At 54.9% G+C, this 16,130-nt stretch overlaps 4 protein-coding genes across 14 annotated transcripts in view; 1 reads left to right on the forward strand and 3 right to left on the reverse strand.

The window, feature by feature from the left end:
- Positions 1-3,014, forward strand: part of PSKH1 (protein serine kinase H1) — a 31,837-nt gene extending 28,823 nt beyond the window's left edge. For all 6 annotated transcript variants that reach the window (XR_014805779.1, XR_014805780.1, XR_014805778.1 and 3 more), the window contains one exon: positions 745-3,014. Coding sequence is in view for 1 of the 6 variants with exons in the window: in XM_021094111.2 (XP_020949770.2) it covers positions 745-1,062 (318 nt within the window). In the remaining 5 variants the exon portion in view is untranslated. The remainder of the gene's footprint in view (positions 1-744) is intronic.
- A 193-nt stretch (positions 3,015-3,207) lies between these two features.
- CTRL (chymotrypsin like) lies at positions 3,208-5,183 on the reverse strand. 2 transcript variants are annotated; one of them, XM_021094117.2, is made up of 7 exons: positions 5,124-5,183; positions 4,450-4,553; positions 4,279-4,358; positions 4,078-4,159; positions 3,736-3,916; positions 3,517-3,650; positions 3,208-3,429 (listed from the first exon to the last, which is right to left on the reverse strand). In XM_021094117.2, exons 1-7 carry the CDS (start codon positions 5,173-5,175, stop codon positions 3,268-3,270), a joined length of 795 nt encoding a protein of 264 aa, XP_020949776.2. In that variant the 5' UTR covers positions 5,176-5,183; the 3' UTR covers positions 3,208-3,267. The 2 variants fall into 2 exon arrangements, with proteins under 2 accessions (XP_020949776.2, XP_020949775.2); XM_021094116.2 differs by lacking the exon at positions 5,124-5,183 and having other exon boundaries at positions 4,078-4,358; positions 4,450-4,696.
- Positions 5,184-7,311: 2,128 nt separating this feature from the next.
- Positions 7,312-10,022, reverse strand: PSMB10 (proteasome 20S subunit beta 10). 2 transcript variants are annotated; one of them, NM_001044565.1, is given in 8 exon segments: positions 7,312-7,486; positions 7,608-7,759; positions 8,578-8,636; positions 8,747-8,862; positions 9,134-9,274; positions 9,369-9,466; positions 9,557-9,644; positions 9,856-10,009. In NM_001044565.1, coding segments are annotated over 8 exon segments (822 nt in total). In that variant the 5' UTR covers positions 9,912-10,009; the 3' UTR covers positions 7,312-7,374.
- A 2,735-nt stretch (positions 10,023-12,757) lies between these two features.
- LCAT (lecithin-cholesterol acyltransferase) lies at positions 12,758-15,969 on the reverse strand. 4 transcript variants are annotated; one of them, XM_084958146.1, is made up of 7 exons: positions 15,759-15,938; positions 14,897-15,053; positions 14,704-14,819; positions 14,513-14,608; positions 14,205-14,429; positions 13,772-13,904; positions 12,758-13,352 (listed from the first exon to the last, which is right to left on the reverse strand). In XM_084958146.1, the coding sequence occupies exons 1-7, from the start codon at positions 15,910-15,912 to the stop codon at positions 13,349-13,351; spliced, it is 885 nt and encodes a 294-aa protein (XP_084814272.1). In that variant the 5' UTR covers positions 15,913-15,938; the 3' UTR covers positions 12,758-13,348. The 4 variants fall into 4 exon arrangements, with proteins under 4 accessions (XP_084814272.1, XP_084814271.1, NP_001432225.1 ...); XM_084958145.1 differs by having other exon boundaries at positions 13,738-13,904; NM_001445296.1 differs by lacking the exon at positions 13,772-13,904 and having other exon boundaries at positions 15,759-15,969.
- Positions 15,970-16,130: the final 161 nt, after the last annotated feature.

Consider the following 16,130-nt stretch of genomic DNA (forward strand, 5'->3'; position numbering starts at 1 on the left):
TTAAGGATCCAGTGTTGCCTTGAGCTGTGGTGTAGGTCACAGACGCAGCTTGGATCTGGTGTTGCTGTGGCTGTGGTATAGGCTTGCGGCTATAGCTCTGATTCGACCCCTAGCCCGGGAACCTTCATGTTGCTGCAGGTACGGCCCTAAAAAGAGAAAGAAAAAAAAAATTATTGTTTCCTTTTCTCCCCATGGCTGAGAGGCTGAGTCTGATGCAGAGAATGCAGTGGTCATATTTTTTGAGCACTTTTTCAGTTGGAATGAGGATAGACCCTGTCTTTAAAGACTAGGAAGTAGCCTGGTATGGGTATCCAGGGATGGGAGCTTGAGTCTGGCTCAAGATATGGTGGAAGGTTTGGGTAATTCTCACTAGATTCCCCTGAGTTATAGTGGTTCTGAGGTAGGTTGGGTGGTCTTGATGGGGGCCACCTCCTTGAGCCAGGCTTTGAGTCCAGGGCACCTTAGAAGTTTGCTCTTTGTGGGGTGTGTGTGTGGAGGGGGTTCTCCTCCTCCTTGTCACATTCCTTATCATCCAGAGAGCATCCTCAGCTCATTGTCTAGGGCCTGCACTGGATGGGAAGGGGAGGTCCAGAATGTCTATATGGGAGGAGCCAGGCAGTGACTCTCTCTAGCAGAGAGAGTACAGGGCCACTGGTCAGGTCTTAGTGCTGTGGTGTTGACATCATGGGGATGGGGAGGGCGCTGTTGAGTATGCTTGCTGTAATGCTTGTCCTTGGCCTCTAGCCCTGGCCCAGCGTGTCCAACTTGGCCAAAGACTTCATTGACCGCCTGCTGACAGTGGACCCCGGCGCCCGTATGACTGCATTGCAGGCCCTGAGGCATCCGTGGGTGGTGAGCATGGCAGCCTCTTCCTCTATGAAGAATCTGCACCGTTCCATCTCCCAGAACCTCCTCAAACGTGCCTCCTCGCGCTGCCAGAGCACCAAATCTGCCCAGTCCACACGTTCCAGCCGCTCTACACACTCCAACAAGTCGCGCCGAGTGCGAGAGCGAGAGCTTCGGGAGCTCAATCTGCGTTACCAGCAGCAGTACAATGGCTGACCCACCTGGCTGGGGAGCAGACATGGCATGGCCTCAGCCTGGCCACACATTGCTGTGCCATCTGGGCCCGACACCTTCTCTAGAGATAAGCCTGTACGGTCAGTGGTAGGTGAATGGCCCCAGCCCCTTTTCCCTGCCTTCAGGGCTCCCATCTTCACTCTGGGCCTGTGCCTGGCACAACAAAGTGGAGGGAGCCCAGGAGGCTCTGAGCCCTCTGAACTGGGAGCTTGGCCTGGCCCTGATGTTCCATTTGGTGGGCAACTGCTCTGGTACAAATTGGGGGAAAGGCAGGACCTGGCCTTCAGCCTTCTCACCTCTTGGCTCTTCCTCAGATCAAAAGGGCATGCAGTGCCAGAGAAGGGTGTCCTGTATTCCCAGGACTCTTTGGGACAGTTACTTCTGAAATCCCCTCTTTGCTCCACCAAGCCTTCCTCCCTGGCTCCCCACATTCCATGGCATCCTGATCTCATGATTCTGCTCCAGTGAGAGGCCCAGGTAGGCACACAGCTTGTGCCATGGTTGGTCTCTCAACCCCTAGCTAAGTCTGAATACCCCTCCACTTCCCAGCGAACTTCTTTCATGGTGCCCCCAGGGACCCCTCCCCACCCCAGGCTTCCCAGGGTCTCTGGGGGTAGGGCCATGGTATGGTCCTTGGCCCTCTGGACTGTGTGGCCATGTTGGTAGCAGGCTTGCTCCAGGCTCCAGCCTCTCTCTGACTGTGAGAGTTTGCCCACCAGCCTACCACTCTCAGTGCCTCCTTTGCAGAGCCTGTCACTTCCCTCTCCCCCTTGGAAGCCCATTCTGTTCCCCAAGTGCCTCCTTCCCAACTGTGGGGGATTAAAAGGAGCCCCACTGCTGCTACCTGGGGGATGGGGGCACCTGGGCCAAAGCAAAGGGCAGGGCTTCGCGGGGAGAGCACAGTCAGAATTCCAGCGTCAGCCCTAGCTCCACTCTTGTTTGTTACTGCCAGTTGCCTCTCCAGGCTCTGCTGTTCCCTCCTTTGCAGCTGCATGAAGGTGCCATCTAGTGTTTGGTACAAGTATGGGCAGCCTAGGAATGACTCCTCCTCTCCCTTTATCCTCTAAGAGGAAGTGGGAAGAAAGGAGCTGCTGTATTGAGGGAGGATGCCCCGGCTGCTCAACTCTCTCCCCTTCTGCTGAGCTTCTGCACAGCTCGCCCTGGAACTTAGCCATACTGTGTGACCTGCCTCTGAACCCTGAGTGCCTGGGGCATTGGCCTTCTCACTGGTAGCCTTGCTCAGTCCAGTCTGTCCCTGCTTCTTTTCACAGCATTACCGTTTTAGTCTGGGCCCCACTGAATCTCAAGACTGTGGAACTGGGTGGCTGCTTTCCCAGAGGTCTGAGCCAGACTCCTCTTCTCAGTCATGGTACCTCTTCACCACCACACACGGGGTGGAACCCAAGCCCTCTCCCTCCACAGCTGCTTTCAGTGGGTAGGAAGGAGCCAGGGCCCAGCTTTAGCCTTAGCTGGACTTCAGGGCCCCTGTCAGCAAGGAGGGTTTGGCCCTCAGTTCTTCCCAGTACCCTTGGGCTGGGCTGTCTTCTTTTTGCATGTGCCACCTCCAGTGGGAAACCAAGCCCAAAGAGACCACTCTGGGCCACATAATCCATGCTTTGTGCACCCTCTTCTTCTGTCCCCAGTGCTCCTAGCACAAGGCAGTGGAAAGCCCAATCCCTATGGCCTCAGAATTCCTACCACTTTCCCAAGTGCCTCTGGGGGCCTGAAGCCTTGGGGATTTATTTCCTCTCTTGGCCAGGATGGGCCTGGTCCTGAGGGTAGGAAGTGGAAGTTTGGAGACTTGGGCCTTTACACCATGGACTGTGGATGGAGAATGTGCAGTTATTTATTTCGTGTACTCAGTTTGTAATGTATCCTCTGTACTCAATAAACAGGCTGCCTTCCCCCAGGAAGGCTGCCCATTCATTTTGATAGCCCAGTCTCCTTGCTCTGGGCCAAGGGGTTGCCCAGGAGGAGGCGGGAGCGGGGCCTAGCCTGGACATGGCTAGTCCAGGAGGATCCTGACTCCCTCAGTAACTGCCGGGCCAGAAGACAAAGTCCATGTAGGGAGTGGGACCCCCAAAAGCCTCTCCTTTTCCCTGATCCAGGAGGACAGACAGGAATATACAAGAGGACAGGGCCTGGGGTCTTTATTGGACTGAGATGGGGAGAGGGCCTGTGGCAGGCTCAGTTGTAGGCTATGACCTGATTGATCCAGGTGTTGAACTTGCTAACCCGAGTGTACACAGCAGGCGCATACACGTTGCAGTTACTGGTGCCCCAGGAGACGATACCAATAAGCACCCACGTGTTTCCCTTCTGGCAGACAAGCGGGCCTCCAGAGTCACCCTGATGGAAGGAGAGGGGAAAAGTCAGCATGGGAGTTCAGGGTGCCTCAGGACAATGCAGAGGACGAGACAGGGTGTCGGCGCTCACCTGGCATGAGGAGGCTCCTGAGGCCCCTGCACAGATCATGGAGTTAGTGATGCGGGAGCCCCAGTACTGCAGGCACTGACTCACGGTGACCAAGGGCAGAACCGCTTGCTGCAGGCGTGCTGGAGTCACATTGCCTGTAGGCCGGGAAGGGGTGGTTAGGCCCCAAATGGCTTGTCCCTAGCCTGCTTTCCCATCCAGATCTTTGGCCCAAGATCCTACCCACGCCACTGAGGCGGCCCCAGCCGGTGGTGACACATGTGAGGCCTTCGGGCAGCGCCTCATTTGAGGAAGCCAGGCAAACTGGTGAGATGCGTGTTGTGTACTGGGCTGGGGAGGCGAGCTTCAGTAGAGTCAGATCATTGTTCATGGTAGTAGGGTTCCAGGAAGGGTGCGTGATGGCCTGTGGATCCAGGAAGGGACCATATAGGATGGGGATGGGCACAGGTCCCCAAGTTGATGGGTGCTGAGGGCGCTGGCCCAGGGTGTGCCCTGAACTCCTCACCCTCAGAGCCCACACACCTGCACTGCCCATTCTTCCTTGTCCGCAGCCCAGGCACTTACCTGAGAGATGGACAGAACCTGCAAAGGCTCAGTGCTGGATGATAGGTCATACTCTCCCAGGATGACAAAGTGACGGCCAGGGCTGCAGTGAGAGTGGGGTTGGGCAGCCACAGGGAGGGCAGAGTGACAAGAGAGAGGCCTCCAGGGCAAGGAAGTGGGAGGTGGGGGCTGGGGCAAGGCAGGTAGAGGGGAAGCACTCACACGACATTGCAGTGGGCAGCGGTGACCACCCAGGACTGGCTGATGAGGGAACCACCGCAGAAGTGGAAGCCGTTGCTGTCCTGGGGTCAGGGGTCAGAAGTGGGGGTGGGCCCAGGCTACACCCAGGCATGAAACCCCTAGGACTCTGCCCCACCTCCAGGGTTCATGTACCTGCAGGGACACCTGCCAGGGCCAGGAGCCTGGCACTGCGTTCTCTCCATTGACAATCCGCTGGTTGAAGTTCAGCGCCGGTTTGATGGCAGGAACGCCGCAGCCTGGCCATTGGGCTGGTGAGGACCTGCTTCCCACATCCCAACCCACCTCTCCTCCTCCTGGGTGCCCCCAGGCTGCCCCCTGTAGGGGTCCAAATCAAGAGGGCTCCTCACTACACTTTCCTTCTCTGAGCACCTCCGGGCCTCTCTAGCTACCTCACTTGCCCCCATCCAGTCAGTCCCCAAGTTCTGTCCATTCTCCCACATCTCTCTCCAAACTACTCCCCAGCTCCACCCAACTCCCCAGCCTAGGCTATTTTTCTCCATGGTCCCTAGGACCGTCTCCTTCCTAGCCTCCACCGCCTCTGGCAACCTCAACAGTCTGTACCTCACATGTAGCCGGAGGGCTTTTCCTAAATTATGAGTCCAGCCTTCACTTCTCAGCTTTCTAAACCCTGAGACTGGCTTCTGCCCACCTCTTTTCTCCCAACCCTGGCACATCTTTTTTCCTTTGCCCACTCCATACACCTGTTTCCCTTCTAGCCAACCTGGCCACTTCCCTGAGCTCCTGTGCTAGTGCTAGGAGCTGGATTGCCTGAAGGCCATTGAGTCAGGCATGCCAGGCCCACTCACCCCAGGAGGAGCTGAGAAGGACCAAGCTAAGGGTCAGGCTGAGCAGCAACATTGTGGTACAAATGAGGTTGGAAACTGGGCCTGACTTTATGGGTTTCCTTGTCCTTGGGCTAAAATCCTGGGACTGAAGCCAGGCAGCTGCAGAGGTTTATCCCCTTCCCACACGCTAGCCAGGAGGAGGGTCTCATTAGGCCAAGGCCCCCCACCCAGGCAGGCCTTGACTTATCAGACAGATTCCAGGTGTGAGGCTCTCACCTCCACCCCCCAAAGCCTGGCCTGCGATTGGCTCCCTGAAAAACCTCACATCCCAAGTACTGAGCACCAGGTACGTATGGCTTATGCTTAAGCTTATCGTGACCACCTGGTGGCAGAGATCAGGAAAGTCTCTCAGGGCTGTCAGAAGCATCAGACTCAGATAAGCCTGCCCAGCACCCAGGAGTGTTCCTGAGTGGTGCACAGAATGTCCAGCTATAGCAGCTCTGCTGTGGAGGGCCAAGACCATGTGGCCACCAGGTCAGGGGCTCTGGCGGGTTGTGAATCCTAACATATCATCTCAGTAATTCCTTATCATCTTGGAACAGGAGTGGCAGTTTGCACAGAGAGATGATGACTCTCCTGCCTTTTGGTGACTTTGGACCCAAACCTTCATTTATTGGGTGCCAAAGCCCACACTCTGTGATGAGATGCTGTGTGGGAGGGGCCTCGTGCACAGGAAGGCAAGGTATGAGCTCTTGGTGACTAGCCAACCCTGGATGGAGGTCACGAGTCAGCTATCAAATCTCTGACAGCCTCCAGGCCTTGGAGCTCCCATGGACAAACCTCTGATATCTACCTCCATCATAGTAGAACTCCAAGCTGACGCTGAAGTGAAGGAGAGAAGACACCCTGTGTGCAAAGTTGCAACAGGTAAATTGACTTGCCTCCTTCTAGGGGTGTGAGGGCTTCAACTGATTTAAGAACTCATCATAAGATGAGTTAATTGTTGACTAGAGGGGTGGATAGAGATCTGATAAAGCAAATATAACAAAATACTAACTGTAAAGTCTGTGGTGGGTATATCAGTGTTCAGTGTACAATTCTTTCAATGTTTATGTTTTTAAAATCTTCATAATAGGGAGTTCCCTCCGTGGCTCAGCAGTTAACGAAACCGACTAGGATCCATGAGGATACGGGTTTGATCCCTGGCCTCACTCAGTGAGTTAAGGAGCTGGCATTGCCTTGAGCTGTGTGTAGGTCCCAGATGTGGCTCGGATCCTATGTTGTTGTGGCTGTGGCATAGGCTGGCAGCTGTAGCTCCAGTTCAACCCCTAGCTGGGAACCTCCATATGCCTCGGGTGCAGCTCTTAAAAAAAAATGGCAAAAAAAAAAAAAAATCTTCATAATAAAATACTAGGGAAAAAAGCAGTCAGGGATCCAGGGATATACAGTCCGGACTAGACGCTCCCCAGATGTTGGGCAGACTCTTAACAGTTCCAAAGTTTCAGTGGCGCTCAGCCATTCTCTCCCGGGGTAGGATGCTCCTGCCACCCAGCACCTGGGCTGGCACTCAGTGGGTGCTTAGCAGAAGTCTTCAATGTCATCTCTCACATGGGCCCTGTGACCACTGTCAACCCAGGAAACTTGGAGTCACTCCCCCTATTCACAGTCCAACACGTGCAAACAGAAGTCCAGCATTCTGTTAGCACCTTAGGTGTGCCTGGTCATCAGAGGGGTCTCACATATAAAGGTGTTGCAGGGGTGAGGATTGCACTGGAGAACTTATCCTTGGAGTCAGAGAGCAGCTCCTCATCAGGATTTTAGCCATCAGTGGGGGCATGGTGGGCCTGTCTTAACTGAGCACCGTGGGCTTTGTCCTTGGCCAGTGATGAGCCAGGCTCTTATGGGGTATATGGGGCCTTTCAGGTTGTAAAACAGTCTCCAGTGACTAGAGGGCAAGAGCAAGGCATCGGAGTGGTAGGGGGAGCCTCCATGATAGGGAGAGTAAGGAGGGGGCCTTGGCCTTGAGCCTGCAATGCTTGCCAGGGCTGGGGTTCTGAAGGGGTAGAGATGCCTAAGGTGATGGGTGAAGGGCACACCCTAGGCCAGGCACTGCAGCCATAGGCATGAGTGGCCCCTGCAGGGACCTTAGTCACAGAGCCCTGCTAGCTGCTTGCTCCTTCTACCCAAGAACAACACAGCAATCTGCTTAGGTGTTGGTGTTTTCTGGGTTTATTCCTCCTTGTTCCTTATTCCAAGTAAGCCTAGGCTTACTTCACTCCACATCCATGGCCTGCACAGTTTCTTCCACCAGCTCCAGGGTCAGCGGCATCACTGTCTGGGACAGGACAGCTGTGGTCCCAGGGGCAAAGCGATACTGGCTGGATCTGGGAAGAAGAGATGACCTCTCAAAATGGGCCCATCACGTGGTCAATCCTCTCTTTGCAGCCCATCTCCCTTGCTGCCACCCTATCCTCTCCTTTGTTCCCCCATCTTCCATGCTCTTACCTTTCTGTGGGCTTTGTGGGAGAGCTCAGTGTTCGCAGCAGCTTGGCACCGGTCCCCATGATCACACATGCATCCACATTGCCCCCAGAGCCCAGGTCACTTAGGATCCCTGCAGTAATGGCTTCCACCAGCAGCCCCTGTGCTGCCTCCAGCTGTAACAATGCATGTGTGAAGCCCTGACGGACACTGTGGTATCACCCTTAGGCTATAGCCTGGAGATTGCTGATCTCTTCCCTGCCTACTCCACAGCCACAGCAACGGCAACGCCAAATCTGAGCCGCATCTGCAATTTATACCGCAGCTCGTGGCAACACCAGATTCTTCACCCACTGAGCAAGGCCAGGGATCGAACCCACATCTTCATGGATCCTAGTCAGGTTCGTTACCACTGAGCCATGACGGGAACTCGGGCACTGCTATTTACCATCTGCTCTCACCTTATACTCCCATCTCCACCTCAAGCTCCTCTCCCCGGGTGTCAGTTTCCCTCTCTCCAGAGACCCGGTGTTCCCAATGCCCCATCTTCACAAACTTCTCTGAGTCACACCTGTGGCTCTGGTTCCAGGGGCCTATTCACTCACCCAGTGTAGTCTTGGCCCCCAATCCCAGGCTCATTTCCTTTTTCTTTCTGGGCCTTAGGCACCTATGAAGTGACATATGCCTCTTTCCATCCACCTCAAAACAAGACCCAGACTCCAGACCCCACCTGTTGTTCTCTCCTCCCTTAGCTCTAAATGGTCCTCTCTGAGTTTTGACCTCTCCATGCAGTCCAAGCTTTGGCATTGACAGTGGTCTGTTGGAATTGCACTTCTCCACCCTCGCTCCACTGGCTTCTCCTCCTGTACTCAGTCATCACCTCTGAAAAGCTTTTCCTGACCTCCGGATTAGGCCAGGGTACCTCTGTGTTTCCCCAGCTCCCAAGTGCACTTCCCACCAATGCAATGCCTAGTGGGGCGCAGATGTCACTCACAGTCATGTTGGGCTGGAACCGGTCTTCTAGCACTGCCAGGGCTGCATCTTGGCCGGAGCCTGTAGACAGGAGGGGTATCTGAGGTCAGCCGCGGCCGCATGGTCGCGGGAGAAACGGGAGGCCAGGATGGTATACGTGGGATTCGTGGGGAAGGGATGGAAGGGCTCACCTAGGGCCGTGAAGGGCAGACGGCTGTAGGACCCATGGGGGTGCACGCTGTAGAGCTGGGGTCCTGTGAAGTCTATGCCGCCCACGATTAGCGACGCGCCCACATGGCCCTGGTACCTTTTCCGCAAGTGGGCGCAGTCAGCCAAACAAACCAGGACCCAGGTCCCTCCCCTCCATGGTCCTGCACCCGAGCCCCGCCCCTTCCCGTGGTCTGGAGCCCCATGACTGACATTGCTGCTTCCGGTTGCCTTCTTAACTCCTCTTAGGCTGACCTCTTCCGGTCTCCCGGCACCTCGCAGCCCTGTCCTTCCTCTTGTCCCACCTCCTATCAGCCCCACCTTCCCTGCAACTGCCCCTCCCCAGGGTCGTCTTAGCCCAGCTCCAGCACCGGAAGAGCTTCTGGCGTAACATGCGAGTGACAGTGGCCACGCGCGGCTCGCGGCCGGTGGATAGTGCGTGTAGCTCTATGTTGGATGCCGCCATCCGCGTGGTCATCTCGGCGTCCGCGGCTACTCCAGCCCCACAGCAGCTGAGGGTGAAGGGAGGGTCCATGTGGTCGGGGCTAAGGTGTGCGGAGACCAGGGACGGGGAACTAAGGGGCAGTTCTTGAGAGGAATGCTCACTAGATTTTGGGGGCGATGAAGTGGATCTTTTCGCAGCTCTTGTCCGCCACGACCGAGTCGTTAGTGGCCCGCGTATCCGCGCCCAGGATTACCCCGTCCTGGAGAAGAGGGGAGAAGCCGTTAGGTCATTGCCCACTTCCTATTCCCGGCCGCCCCTCCACGCCCCACAGTCACAACTTCTTGCTCACCTGGAATACAAGACCTGCAATGGTGGTCCCCGTCTTGAGTGCGTGAGGGACCCGGAACCCAGGGAGGGCGCGTTCCAAGGATGCATTTCTGGAACGGAGGGAAAAGTCTCAGGTTTCTTTTCTTATGGGATCCCCCTCCCCCAATCACATTCTCCAACTCCGTCCACGTTTCTCTCACTTCTCCATGTAAGCCTCGGAACCCAAGTCGTCGTCTTACTTTTAAAGATCCTGGTTCTCCCACTCCCAGAGACCCTCACTGAGGACCTAGGCAGCTGGGGACCAATCATCCCCCCACTCACCTCTGGCAGTTCTCAAAGGAAAAGCCCCCTAGGGGCTCTAGCGCTATCTTCTGCATGTCCAGGTGGGCAGGGCAGTCCAGGGGTATGGAGGTCAGAGGAGTAGGACCAGCACCAAGCAAAGAAGGCCACAGCCTTGTCCTTTGTCCTTGTCCTGCACGACTGAGCTTAACTGCTTTCGCTTTCACATTTCCTCACAGCATGATGGCTCCTTTCTGCATCCTCTTTCACTTTCACCTTCACCTCTGGTCCTATGCAGCTTGGCAAGGGTGAGATGTCCCTTGCCTGGTTCTCCATGTTGCTCCCAGGCCTCTGTCTGATACAGCAACAAATACCTCCCTTCTGGCCATTGTCCCGCCTGAGCCCTGAGCTCTGCCTACTCTGACCCCAACTCTAATTGCAAGTCCCAATGCCCCAAGGCTGTCACACTGACCAAGTCTCTGATCTCATTGTTACTGGCCTGCCAACAGCATCAGCTGCCTATTGTCTTTTATTACTCTCCTTCTCCCAACTCCTGCCTATTTTGCTGCCTTAGCCTTTTCCATCAAACCTCAGACTCCAAGGCTCAATCCTTGGCCAAGGCAATGCCGATCCTTCCATCATCCCTGTTTCAGGTGCTGTTTTCTCTCTCTCAGGAACGGTGCCATGGCTGTTCATCTGGTGGCCCATACACATTCTGGGCTCTACCCATGGCCAAGCCTTTTTTCACTTCCCAAATGACCCTTGATCTATCCAGATCTTTCTCCTAATTACTGCTTATCTCAACTAGCAGTATCTCTCCCCTAGATTCTACACTGGCCTCCCTGGTTTCCCCACACTTCCTGCCCCTCATCTTCCAGCACAGGCTACACTCTACCCTGCAGAGACGGGGCTTTTTACTAGATTGGAAATCTGGTCATACTCTTTCCTATTTATTTATTTATTTATTTATTTATTCATTTATTTATTTTTGTCTTTTTGTCCTTTTTAAAATTTATTTTTTATTACTTAAATGACTTTATCACATCTGTAGTTGTATAATGATCATAACAATCTGATTTCACAGGATTTCCATCCCACAGCCCAAGCACATCCCCCCATCCCCCAAACTGTCTCCTCTGGAGACCATAAGTTTTTCAATGTCTGTGAGTCAGTATCTTTTCTGCAAAGAAGTTCAGTCTGTCCTTTTTTTCAGATTCCACATGTCAGTGAAAGCATTTGATGTTGGTATCTCATTGTATGGCTGACTTCACGTAGCATGATAATTTCTAGGTCCATCCATGTTGCTAAAAATGCTGGTATTTCGTTCTTTTTAATGGCTGAGTAATATTCCATTGTGTATATGTACCACATCTTCTTAATCCACTCCTCTGTTGATGGACATTTAGGTTGTTTCCATGTTTTGGCTATTGAAAATAGTGCTGCAATGAACATCGGAGTACATGTGTCTTTGTGACTCATGGTTTTTAGGCTGTGCCCACGGCATATGGAGGTTCCCAGGCCAGGGGTCTAATCGGAGCTGTAGCTGCCAGCCTACACCAGAGCCACAGCAACGCGGGATCTGAGCCACCTCTGTGACCTACACCACAGCTCACAGCAACGCTGGATCCTTAACCCACTGAGCGAGGCTAGGGACAGAACCCACAACCTCATGGTTCCTAGTTGGATTCGTTTCTGCTGCACCACAGGGGGAACTCATCTTTTTCCTATTTAAACTCTGTACCAGCTGCATGCTGCTCTTAGGCTCCATAAAAATTAAATCTTCAGGGTGTTCCTATTGTGGCTCAGCAGGTTAAGAACCTGATATATTGTATGTGAGGATGCAGGTTTCATCCCTGACCTCACTCAGCAAGTTAAGGATCCAATGTTGCCACCATCTGCAGTGTAGGTCGCAGATGCATCTCAGATCTAGCATTGCGGTGGCTATGGCTGTGGCATAGGCCGACAGCTGCAGCTCCGATTCTACCCCTAGCCCTGGAACTTATATGCCACATGTGTGGCCCTAAAAGTGAAAAAATTAATTAAAACTTCAGTATTGAAATGACATATTTAGTGGCTGTTACTCTCACAGATTCTCAACTCCTGTGCTTCTGTCACCCCCTAGCTCTCACAAGTCCCTGTTTAGAGGTGGGTCTTGCCTGTTCTTTTGGGAGCTAGGAGAGACAGCTTACATTTTCCCTATCCTGCCCTCTTGGCTCCATGTACCTTTATTCCACAGCTGTGTGTGCAGCTGCCTCCAGTTCCCAGAGCAGTGGCGGGCATGAAGCAGGCTGCCTAAAGAGAAGAATGGCAAGCTGTACATCTCAAGGTGCCCAATTCAGGAGTTCCCGTTGTGGCTCAGCGGTAACAAACACGGCTGGGATCCATGAAGACACAGGTTCAGTCCCTGGTCTTTAACAGTAGGTTAAGGATCCAGCACTGCCACAAGCTATGGTGTAGGTCATAGATGCGCCTCGGACCGGGCATTGCTGTGGTGTAGGCAGGCAGCTACAGCTCGGATTCAACCCCTTGCCTGGGAACCTCCATGTTCTGCAGGTGTGGCCCTAAAAGAACAAAACAAAACAAACAAGCAACTGGAGTTCCCATCAGCGGAAACAAATCTGACTAGTGTCCATGAGGACGCAGGTTTGATCCCTAGCCTCGCTCAGTGGGTTAAGGATCTGGCATTGCCAGGAGCTATGGTGCAGGTTGCAGACATGGTTTGGATCCTGTGTTGCTGTGGCTGTAGCTACAGCTCCACTTTGACTACCCTGGGAACCTCCATATGCCATGAGTATGGCCGTAAAAGGCCAAAAAAAAAAAAAAACAAGGTGCCCAATTCAACCCGTTTTTAGCAAAGCTCACCAGGCCTACAGTTGCTGATGAATGAATCCCAATGTGTGGATCCTAGCGCCTTTTCCTCAACCCACAACACACATGCCAGGACTTAGAGCAGCAAAGAAGTCTTTATTCAGGGGGAAGGGTCCCTGTGCTGGTGCTTGGGGATACTGGGGTGCTATTTCTGTAGGTGCCCAGCAGGATGGCATTGATGTGCTCCAGTGTCTGGTTACTGAAAACCATATTGAGGTGCTGTGTCCCAGGCAGAGGCAGCAGGTGCACAGGCTGCTGTTGGCGGCCCTGCCAGCGGGCACAGAGTTCGGTGCTGCGCGTAGCCACAGTGTCATCACCATCCTCATAGAGCACATCCACAGGGTCCGTGTAGGGGAAGCCGTGGTCAAAGATGTAGGTGCGGGGTGTGGGCAGGCCCACACCATACAGACAGTATACTTCCACACCAGGCGCTGGGAGGCCTGCCAGCAGGTCACGTGACTGTAGCCACATGTACCAGCCTTCCTCAAAGTGCAGGTCTGCAAAGAAGCGCTGGAAGTCATGGCTTGTGTAGTTGAAGCTGGGGGTGGAAATGAACACATGGTCCTCGGGCCACACGTGGCTGGAGGGAAACATCCAGGGGGAGGTTGTTGTCATGCGCTGCTCCTCTTTCAGTTTGATGCTGGACATGATCGGGATGCCCTGGTTGTCACCTGTGGACACAGAGCAAGGTGGGGGAGGGAGCCAGGCCCGGCTACACAACTCACCCAGCCCAAGCTCATCTGGATGCTCAGTCTTGTCCTTGTCCAATCCGAACAACGACTCCAACTGATAGAGTAGAAATGGCTGGCATTTAGGAGATATTGTGTGTGTGCTTGTTAAGTGGGCGGCTCTGATGGGGCCTCTGTGAGGCAGAGCTGTGGGGCCTCGATAGGAGGACAGAGAATGGTTTCCTGAGGGTGTGTGTGTCTGTGTGGTGGACAGTGCTGGCGGTTTTCTCAGGCAGGTGTCTATTGGCCCCTGTGGCCTGTGCTGTACAGGGCTCAGGGCTATATGGTGGGAAGAATGAAATGAGACCAATCTTTGTTTGACACTCACTAATGTAGTCTGGGGAGTGTTCCCTTCACCAGACCTTAAGCTCCTAGGGGTAAGGCCAGGTATGGCCGTGCTCAGTATACAGCGAGTGCTCCATAGGTGGTAGTTGTGACTCCTCAAACAAGGGCAGGAGGGACTCCAAGGGCAGCTGAAAGCTGGGTGGGCAGGACCTGGGGCCACAAGGAACAGACCTCAGTCAGCCTTAGCTATGAGTCAGATTGCTGGGGTACACTTCCTCTCTGTTTACTTCTCCTTTGTCATTGCTGAGACAGACTGTTAGCCACTCTAATGATCCAGGCCAGCTCACTGCTCTTAAAGGGCCAATGAAAGGGACTGTGCCTTAGAGGTGGTAGACCCAAGACCCCCAGCCTGGCATTGTGAGAACAAACGAAAGTGAGGGCAGGCCTACGGTCAGCTTCATTCCACTTCCCATCTCCCCACAGGGCGCAAGTGATCAGAGGCCCGCTCACCTGAGGCCAAGACTAGCATGGGCTTGATGGAGCCACCCCAGGGAGCTCCAAGAGAGATGAAACCATCAATGAAGCGGTCCTTCCAGGCCTGGGGTTGGCGTAGTAAGAAATAGAGCAAGTGTAGGCAGCCAAGGCTGTGCCCAATGAGGAAGACCGGCTTTCCATAAGTAGCATGCATTTCTTCCACCAGCCCAGCAAGCTTCAGGTAGTACTCTTCCTGCTGGCCTGCAGCAGGGTGGACAGGTCAGAGCAGCTGGGTTAGGGGCCACCTCCCCTGCCCCAAGCCCCCCATACACAGAGATACTCACTGGGCTCCAGCCGCCAGTCGTAGGGGGCAGCCCGCACGGTCTCATCCCGCACATACCCATTATTGACCAGGTTTTGTACCAGTGTGTGCATATAACCTGGGGTGGGGAGGCAGTGGCATGGGGGGCTCTGGCCATGGTTCCAGCAAGCCCACCACAGCCTAGAGCCCCACCCTTCCCCCCAGTACACACACCTGCCAACTTGCTGTTGTCCAGGTACTCGACAGAGTAGGTCTTGCCAAAGCCGGGGACACGGATCTCTACACCGGGTGCGTTGGACACGCGCCCAGAGGTGCGGTTGTAGACAACCCTGGGGGCAGTGGGACATTCAGCAGACCAGCAGCCATGGGGCAGGGTAGGGGGCTAGGCCGGGGGGATGGCACGAACCTGGTATTATCAATCCAGCAGTCTACCCCAAGGGGTAGGAACATATTGAGATCCAGCCAAATGGTGAAAAAGTCCTCTGTCTTGCGGTAGCACATCCAGTTCACCACATCTGGTTTATCCAGCTTGGCTTCCAGCTGATTCCCCAGGCAGCCAGGTACTGCGGGCACTAGCCTTCACTCTGGATTCCTCTGATTTCCCCGCGGTAGACCCCACCCGAGACTCACCTCCCGGACACTGCAGTCACCAGCCCCACCACTTCATCTCCCACACCCTCACCTCTAGGGACTAAAGACAGGATACACTCTTTCGATCACATTTCCCACCCCACCCCCAAAGCCCAGGCTCCCCTCAGGCAGGGAAGGTGCAGAGGCCAAGGCCACTGACCCCTGCCCCCACAAAGCAAACATCTAGCGTGGCTTTCCATTACTGCCAAAGTCCAAGGGGAGAACAAATAGTATGAGGGAGTGGGGACTGGGCCTAGGAGGAGGGGGCAGGACCTGACAAGCCTCTCCTGCTCTCCTGGGCTGGGCATCTTGCCTTTGCTGGGGGGGCTGAGGAAGGAGTGGTGGGGCTTGGCCCAGGGTCCGGCGGCTGCAGCTGACCACAGCCTGTCATGCCCTGGCCAAGCCCTCAGGCATACCCACCCTCCACTCCACCCAGAGACAACTCAGATACAGGAACAGTGTGGCACAGGAAGGGGTTGATTTCTCTGCAGGTCAAGCCTTTGGCCCCTCCGAACACTGCGGCAGGGATCAGGGCTAATGCGGGGGGCAGAGGGCCTTGGCAGGCTCTGCTACCAGGGGCTGGGGTCCAGGTTCCCCAAGGTCCAGCCTGGTGTACCGGGGGCCTGGTGGGGGCTTACCGAGGATGACGGGCCGTGTGTGGTTACTGAGCTCAGCCTTGGGCGTGGTGTGCGGGGGGAAGAGCACATTGAGGAGCCAGAAGGGGGCGGCAGGGGGGAGCAGCAGCCCCAGCAGCAGCAGGACCCACTGCCGTGGGGAGCCGGGCAGGCCCATTCCGGCCCCAGTGCCTAGTGCCCAGTGAAGCAGTCCTGAGCTGGCCTTATCTGGAATGGGGGTGGGAGGGGCCCCAGGACCAGTGGGAGGGACAGCCTGGCCAATGGGGGTGGCCAGAGATTGCCGGAAAGGGGCACAGCCTCAGGGAGCCAGCTCTGGGCCTGGGTTCAGTTCCGCCTTCTTCCCTTGGTGCCAGGAGAAACAGAGCAGGGCAGCAG

The sequence above is a fragment of the Sus scrofa genome, chromosome 6 (assembly GCF_054392235.1).
Source record: "Sus scrofa isolate SSC_HxYL_T2T_F1_AM1 chromosome 6, Sscrofa_HxYL_maternal_Yorkshire_Landrace_v2.0, whole genome shotgun sequence".
NCBI lineage: Eukaryota > Metazoa > Chordata > Mammalia > Artiodactyla > Suidae > Sus > Sus scrofa.